This window comes from Phalacrocorax aristotelis, chromosome 19 (assembly GCF_949628215.1).
Source record: "Phalacrocorax aristotelis chromosome 19, bGulAri2.1, whole genome shotgun sequence".
Taxonomy (NCBI): domain Eukaryota; kingdom Metazoa; phylum Chordata; class Aves; order Suliformes; family Phalacrocoracidae; genus Phalacrocorax; species Phalacrocorax aristotelis.
The window spans coordinates 4,756,016-4,764,446 of record NC_134294.1 but is presented as its reverse complement, the minus strand read 5'-3'; the positions used below and the strand labels follow the sequence as shown (position 1 = coordinate 4,764,446).

General features: G+C 44.7%; 1 protein-coding gene and 1 long non-coding RNA gene across 3 annotated transcripts in view; one reads left to right on the top strand and one right to left on the bottom strand.

Annotated features, from left to right (window-relative positions):
- Positions 1–120: 120 nt before the first annotated feature.
- On the bottom strand, positions 121–4,046 carry LOC142066432 (uncharacterized). Of its 2 annotated transcripts, XR_012663707.1 has the most exons (3): positions 3,957–4,046; positions 3,100–3,809; positions 121–938 (listed from the first exon to the last, which is right to left on the bottom strand). It is a non-coding gene; the product is annotated as an uncharacterized LOC142066432 (long non-coding RNA). The 2 variants fall into 2 exon arrangements; XR_012663706.1 differs by lacking the exon at positions 3,957–4,046 and having other exon boundaries at positions 3,100–3,950.
- A 64-nt stretch (positions 4,047–4,110) lies between these two features.
- TMEM201 (transmembrane protein 201) overlaps positions 4,111–8,431 on the top strand; it is a 30,014-nt gene continuing 25,693 nt past the window's right edge. The window contains exon 1 of the mRNA XM_075113832.1: positions 4,111–4,232. Within this exon, the coding sequence (XP_074969933.1) occupies positions 4,126–4,232 (107 nt within the window). The 5' untranslated portion in view covers positions 4,111–4,125. The remainder of the gene's footprint in view (positions 4,233–8,431) is intronic.

Here is an 8,431-nt window from a genome sequence, read left to right as displayed (position 1 = left end):
GACTGAGCGCATAAGGACAGTCAGTGATTGTGGCCTGGCTGCCCTGCAAAAATTCCATGAGATGGAGTAACTTGGTCATGTATCCTGACCTCAGCCTTTTACTATTACGGGGCGCTTTTGTGTTGTGTTCTTATGCTTCAGTGCTAGGGGTCTGGGGAGCGGAAGAGAAGATAAGATAGGTCCCAAACACTATAGACTATAAATGCAGTTCTGGATTCTGCTTTACAATATGATACTCAGGAATATGTCCCTCTTGATTTGATCTCCTTGTAGAGCAGTGCTTTTGATGGGAATGAGATAACATAGTATCTCATGGACACATCACTGGAGTTAACATCAAAAAAATCCACAGCCTATGTAAATAGTTGTATTACTTGATTTCTTACTGAAGGAATTAAGGATTTGCCAGCTTAGTAGAGCCTGTTGAACAGTTCTCACATTTCATATAGATACGATGACTCCCTTCCCCTTCAAAGGCACGTATCAAAAGGGTATTCTTCAACAGTAGTCATGATACGTTCTTACCTTTCAGTAACAAATCAAAAATCCTGTGTACTTGAAATTAGTCCTTTCATAATTATTAGAATATGTCTTTAATTTTAGTAGTCTCTTTACCACTTGTATGGCAGCAGTATCTTGTGATTAAAGTACAGTATATGAATAATTACTGATAGTGCAGGATAAAATCTTCTAGAACTCAAATGGGTAGATCTGTGTTTTGCTTTGGCCATATTATGCTCTGCTATTCATTAGTGTCATTTGCTTTGGCAGCTGAGACACACACTGCAGCATTTGAGCCCCGCTTCAGTCTTCCCTGCTGTCGAACTGAACAATGATCTTCTCATGATTTGAGCAGGTGTTGAGTTCTTGAGCATAAGCAAGTGTTTACGGACATCTTTGAGTTCAAGGACCATATACAGCGGAGGTAGTGTTTGGACCTGGAAGGATCATGGAAAGCATTAAGAAACAGCCTAGTAGTGAGTAGGGCTGTCTTTATCTTATAAAAAGTTTTCAGGGTAGTATTTTGTTGCAGAAATATAATGGGTTGATAACTGGATGCAAACCTTCACGTTCGTTCTCACTAGAAGCTAGCTGATGACTGGTACTTGAGGTCATATTTGACATCAATGTGATGGAGGAGCATAGTGCAGAGAGGGTAGAATGTGTGTATACCTCATTATGAGGCAAAACTGCAGAAAATAACTGATTTCTATTATGTCTTACTGAAAAGAACATATCACATTACCCCTGAGCTAAAATAGGAAACAGTTGAGTAACTGAAAACTGGCATGGCTTTTTTTTTGTGGAGACGATGAGCAGCAAAAGCTTTAGTCTCTTTATAGGAGTCAAAACTGTCATGCAGTGCTGTTTCTATTTTTGAGAACTAGGACACTTGTGCTGCTACTTTGAAACATTTTCTGAGATTTGCTTTCTTAAATTAGTATTCCTCTGTACTTACAGTACACGAGCTCACTTTTAAAATGTTAGTCAAATGTGTAGACTGCTGATATCTTTTGAGAATGAGGGGAGGGAACTCAAACCCTTTTGTGGAGTCTGGGACTTGGTAAGAGACAAAGCAAAAGAAAGTGAACAAATGTTGTTCTGCCTAAATCGATGGAAAATCAGGAATTCTGCTGGATTTTTCGTTTTGTTCTTTAAGCTTTGCTCCCAACCCTGACAGAATTAATCCTAATTTTATAGGGTGTTAATAAGCTATACTGGGAGCTAATAGAACTTCTGAATTAGTATAATTTCTTTTTCCTCTCTACTAGAATTTTTAAAATTCACTAACTCTTGATTCTTTAACAATGAGTTAACATTTTTAGGTGATGCTCTTGTGAGCAATCCCATTTATGTTACTGAGTATGGAATAAGCCTATTACCAGAGGGAAGAATCTGAAGTAGTTTTTTATCCAAAGGGATATCTGAATTTAAAAATAACCAACCTTTTCCTGGTTGTGAAAGAAAAATCACTGTTCATTCCACTTCTTCAGCTTCCACAGAAAGTCAGTTTTGTGGAACCTAGGTAAACTTGTTACTGGTTAGAATTTCCTGGGAAGTTTCTCTCCAGGTTTAGGCTTCATAACTAGACCCTTTGTAGCTTAATGATCATAAGGTCTTATCTGAAGTGACCACAAAGTTTCCATTAACTTTATCGGCACCAAGTCTGTTCCAGTTCATAAATGAACAATTAAATTGAAATTCCACTCTGTTACTACAACAGTATGAGCTACTCACGTTGGTTAGTTTAGCTTTGGAAGCATTGCTTAGGCATTTGAAGATATAGACATTTATCTTCTCAAGCCCTTATACTGTAAGACTTACTGCCTCCCTTTCACTATCCATGGTTGCCTTGATATCCTTCAAAATTATCTGCATTTACTGATGGTTGTGATACATGCTGGTATTGTGACTGCGCCCCTCACCACGATTTATAGTTGTTTTGCACAAGTACTTCATTAGCTCCTTTAAGGAGGAAACTTTTGGAAAACAATGCATCTATGGTTGCACTGATACTGCAGACAGAGTCGATAGGAAGGGAGGGACTTCTGTAGAAAAAGCAGACAAGCTCTCAAGCACAGAAGTCCTAGAGGACTTGCAGAAGGCCTTGATGTACCAGGTGACTGGGTTGTTCTTCCGCCTTTCCCTGTTGTTTGGTCTCATAATCATCCCTAAGTAATTGAGCTAAACAATGGAAGAGAGGCAGGAAAATTGCACCCCCCTCACATTTATCAAGAGGAAATAGTCACTGTTATTCCATATAATTGATTTCCATGGTTAAATCTGTGGAGGTAGAAATGGAACAGTTAAGACCCAAACCACAGTTAAGACAAGCTTAAAAGTACAGCTTACTTTCAGTACAAGTATTTGTCTAACAGGTTTTCCAGTTGTGGCTTTCTAAAAACATGATGTTGATACACTTGGTTCTCCTGGATTTTAAGCAGTTCTGTTGTGCTGAGAGGGTGGCTTAGTGGGGTTTTTTTGGGTTTTTTTTTGTTGGTGTGTGTGGGGTTTTTTTGTTTTGTTTTTAACCAGGAAAACAGCTACGCAGTTTGGGTCAGGGTCAGTCTCGTATTTTGGAGGGGTCTTGTCTCTTACCTTCATGCAGCAGCAGGGCACGACCATCAAGCCACCTACTGCTTCCAGTTCTGCAAGAACAGTGAATCCCACCCATGCCTGCTGAGAGGGGCAAAGCATAAACAGGTGTTACTTTGCTTTCTAGGGGAGAGCTTCTGAACAAGTCTGACCTGGGAACTACTCCCATCAGAGACCTGAGGGCTTTCTGCAAAACTGTATTGTTTATCAGTCTATCCAGAGAGAGGGAAAGCCTAGAGCAGCAGTCTTCAAGGTCTGGCTCGCAGGTAACAAAATGCCCACAAAAGCCTTGGATGCCTGCTCCACTATCCCCTGGCTAAAGTGAGATGTTATTTGCAGCACATGGCTTACAGGGTAAAGTTGATCAGGGACCACAAAAGGGCTATAACCTGTGCTCTAAAATCAGGGCGGAGGGTAGAGTAGTGTAATGGGAGGGGGATCTTCCATTCTCCTCAGGCAACTAGGTGGTCTGGTAGGAAAGTACATCCTGAGAGGAAACCTGTGTCTCATCTTCCTCTGCCCCTGTTGCGCTTCCAGTTTCTCTGAGCAGCTATCGTTTTTCCTCCAAAACGCCCGTTAAGCTTAACTGCTCCCCCCCGCGCTTAACTAACTGCCCCCAGCGCGGCTCCCCGGCTGCCGCCGCCACCCTGCACCGGGGCTTCTCGGTCTCTCGCTCCGGCAGGGCCGGCACCTGCTTTGGTAACACAGCCAGTCTAAATTTAGGAAGAATAGAAAAATCGGATTGAACCGGGCGCCGGGCCAGGCACGACGGGCCTCCCTCGCTCCCCGGAAGGGCAGGCAGCCCTGCGGGCCGCCCCCGCCCCCGCGGCCACGATCCCGGCCGTGTCGCGCTGACTCACGGCGCCGCCTCACGACTCCGGCCTTTCACGCCGCTCTCCCCGCTCCGTGACTCACGGCTTTCCCGCCCCCGCCGCGGCGGAGGGGCGGAGCGGGGCGGCCCGGGCCCCGTACAAAGCTCCGCCGCCGCCGAGGAGGTCACAGCGACGGCCCGTGTGGGGGGAAAGCGGTATGGAGGGAGCCGGGGCGCTGCTGGCCCGCTGCCCCGCCGGCGGGCTGGGTGTCACCGTCGCCGCCGCCGCCGCCGCCGGACTGCTGCTCTACCGCATGGCGCGGAGGTAGGGGCCGGGCCGCGCCGGGGCGGGACAATGGCCGTCGGGCGGCGGGAAGGCTCCGTGTGGGGCGGCGGCGTGGGGAGAGAGGGGGCTGCGGTAAGCCGAGGGCGTTCGGGGTCCGCGTGGTTTTGTCCCTCTGGCTGTATCCGTGAGGTATCCATGTTTAGGAAGGGATCCCCTCACCCCCCCCACCCCAAAACCGGCGGCGGCGACACAAACGTGTAGGTAAATGGCTGGATGCGGTTTTTTCCGTATCCCCTGGAACTGCTTCGTCCCTTTGTGTGCCTGCACCGAACGTCAAGGACTTGCCTGCCGTGGGAGCTGGGCTCAGGAGATGTAAAACGCTTACCTTCCTCCAGCCGTAGTCCGGAGGCTGGCGGTGTCGCTCACGGTGTTACCGAGATTCCTCGGGCTTTCCCCCTTTTGTTTTCTGACCTCTTTGAGGCCGGGAGAGAGAATGTTTTCCTTCTTATGTTGGCTGATATGGAGGTGACAGCATGATTGCCGGGGGAGAGGGCCGTAGGAATAACAGCCCTGTCAGTGCGGAGCTAAGACTCGGGAACGTTACCTAGAAAGCAAAGTTATTAGTCAGTGGCCAAAATTCTTTCGACGTTGGTTTCTTAATTGTTCAGAACGTTTCTGACCCGAGAACAAATTTAGACAGACCAGTTGAAAGCACGGTTTGAAAAGCATCGGGAGAGAAGTCAGGATATGGATTTTGTAAACGGAATAAAGCTTAATTTGACAGATTTCAATCTAGCACAGCTTGAAGTGAATGTAGGAGTACATGGAACACGAGGTACTTTAGACTGTGTAACAGAACAGACTTGAGCAGTCGGCTCATCTGTTGGAGTAAAAGGTGGTCCCGAGGGCTTGTTGCGTTAAGGTTCACTTCAAGTTTACGTGTTGACATAGAAGCGCATTTCTACATCCTCAATAAAGTACTTAAGGTTTGCTGTGAAGCATTTGCTGTTTATAGAACCATATAAACAGTCTGTGGTATATTAGCCTGTATACAAGACTTGGCATCTCTATGGCATATTTAGGGCAGCTAAGAAATACTGGTGGCCTAAAGCAATTCCCAGTGAAGCAGGCAGCATCTCTTTGACCCAGTTGCGGCTAATGTGTCCTTTGAGGGAAGAGATTGGATTTGTTTTGCTTAAGTTCATCAAAAGGTCTCTGGAATGGAAAGCATTTTTTCCCAAGTCCTTGAAAACTGCCGGTGAGCTGTAAATATTTTCAGATGACCTTGATAATTGTTTGGGGCAACATATTTGTGTTTCTCAATACTATTCTGATATTACCTAATTTCTTCCTTTGCCTTAGTTGAGTGAATCTTCCAAAGTCATCAAGGAGGACAGCTTTATAAGGGGCTGATCCGAACACAGCCATGATGCTGCCTTTGCCTTTGGTGTTAATGTTATGATGCAGTTTTGCTTTGCTCCATTTTCAGCATGAGTGCACTTACATATATAGCAAGGTGCCTTTACCACCCCCTATAGAAAGGGAAATAAAATATATCAGAACAGCCTAGTGTAAAGTAGTTCTGCAATAGCTGTCAGCATGTGGAGTTAAACTACTCTGACTGTGCTATTTGTATCAGGGAGAAAAAAGATTTGACTTCCAGATATGCACAGGAACTGCTTAAACCTTATGAGTTTGGGTCAGGTAGGAAACCTCTGGTATCTTCTGTGGTCTTTCTTCAAGATCACAGCTTGGCTATTTGTTTGTTATGTATTGTTGGAAGTCTGGTTGCTGAGTTCAGGCCAGCAACTGTTGCCACATTTCCTTCATCTTCTGTGCCCCTCCTGATTGATAGCTGCTGACTTGTCAGTACCAATAGCTACTGACTTGTTGTCAGAGACCCCATGAGGATCTCTTTCTTGGGACTTCTTGGGTCAGTGATGGCAGAGGCTGTTCCCTCTACAACTAGAGTGAAGATAAGGCACCACTCGCTCTAAAAGAGGCCAGTAGGAGCTTGGGAACTGCCGTGAGGCTAGTTCGTTTAGTTGAGAAGCCTGTCACACATACTGAGATGGCAAAAAGAGGCACCTTTTCTGGAGAATCCTGTCCTGATGGCTGGTATTCTCCAGAGTATTAAAAAGCTGCTGTTTCATAGAAGACAGCCTGAGGGGGACAGCACAGGAGGTGGTTATGACTGGGTCTGTGTCCCTGCTTAGGTCCACTGGGCACCTTTTCTCCTGTTAAGGAGGCACTAAGTCTGGCTCTTGGGAAAGGATAGGCTGCATTATAACCTAGGACACTGTACCAGAAATCCAGTCTTGTGGCTGTATCTTCAACTGAGTCTACAACTGCTAGTTCTGAGCAAATGCACCTAGAATATAGTTTGCTTGCTGGAATCTAGACAGCTGTGATGTATTTTTCTCACATTGGAAAATGGGGTTTAGCATTGGGTCTGCACTGGCAGACCCCTTTAGTGGCAGGTGGTGGACATGGGCATAACTTGGAATCATGGCAGGTCAGTGAGCTGCCACCCAGGAGCTTCCCGAACTGCGAGCTGAACACGGCATCAGGTCCAAGGAGCTGCCGTTAACTCAGTCATGCTGACCATACCGTGCCGCGGGCTTGCTCTATACTTGGTTATGTTAAACTGCCGTCAGATATTGTTCTGATCAAAACTGATCTGTGCAAAAGAGCTCCTCTTCCTAGTGTGTTTTTTCTTCAGGTTTGCTGGCATCACGATTTGTATAATTGCTTTGTAATCCAGTTGTGCCAGAATGAAGTGTTGCTTTAAATACTTTTAATGGAGAATCGTTTTTTCTTTTAATCCTTGGCAGAGGATGAGGGTAAACCAACAAAGAACGGCACATCTACCTGTGGCCTCTTTTAAGAAAATGGAAAACCAAACATCTTCATCTTCTGACCTAGCAGTAAAGGAGGGGGGGAATAGATGTAAAACAAAATATATAGAAATCCAGGGTTTTTTTATCAGGAAACTGATTTGACCTGCACTTATCAGGGAGACTGTTGTTCTGGCAATCCATTAAAAGCATGGGCTTAGGCATGACCTTGAATTTATGTATAAATGGGTAATAGTGGAGAGTGTTGGGAGTTGGAAGGAACATAAGTTGCTCCTTATGTTACATGAGAGACACAAACTAGTCTCTGAACAGCGTTTGTCAATGGGTATACCTGCAGTGTGAATTTTGCAAGCACTGTGTACAGAACAGAAAGCTTGTTAGCAAAAGAAAGGAGTCTGATAGCCCCTCACAATGGAACATTTTGTTATGTCCTCCGAGCAGTATCAGACACTTAGGTGTTGATCTCATGACTGAGTTTACTCCAGGTATGTCCCCCAGTGTTGTCTTAAGCAAAGATCTTTTACCTGCAGAGCAATTTGTCCAAACCTGGGAATTTTTTCTAGCTTGCTTGGGTGTGCAGGGTACGTGTTGAGTTAGCACAGCAAGTAAGCTGTTAATGGAATCTCTCTATGCAGTAAGGAGTAATTCAATCACTTCTTGCTGCTCAGGTTTTATTTTGCAAGGTGGGTCTTTGTCCAGTGAAGCTAATTCAAGTAAATACAGTGTTAGATTATGAACTCCTTAGGGATGATTTGCCTAGTATTTTGCAAGGGCTTGAGCACATGGTAAATGCTTATATGGAATTTGCGTTGTCTGTCTTCTCATAACAGAACGTCCGACTTCAGGAGCAATGCGTGCTCCAGCTTATTGTATTCAGCTGCTGCCTGAATTCAGTCAAGGTATTTATAGCTCCAAAGTCATTAAATCTGTATTTGAGAGTCTTTCCAAATGCAGTACTTGTTTTTTGTTTTTAAAGTGCTGCCCAGTTGCTAGAAAATTAACACCCTAACTATATGTTCTTGCCTCAAATGGCTTTTTTTTTTTTAATTCTTCTTGCATCCATCAGGTTGGCAACTTCTGATTTTTTTGCACCTATTTCTATGGCAACAGATTACAGATTCACAAAAGGAAGGTTTATTGCTTTTTATCCTAAATAATCCAGGACTTAGCAATTTCTTTTGCATACATTGTGAGAATGAAGGGTTGCTATGTAACCCTTGGTAGCACTTCCTCAGCCTCAAGAGTGAGAAATGGAATCCTGTTTGGAAAAGATGGAAAGGTCTCAAGTATACTAAGGATTTGGTCTCTGATACTAGCGAGTTCTCCCATAGGGTTTGGCATTGGTTCTTTTTCTTCTTTATTGCATGCATTCTTTACTCT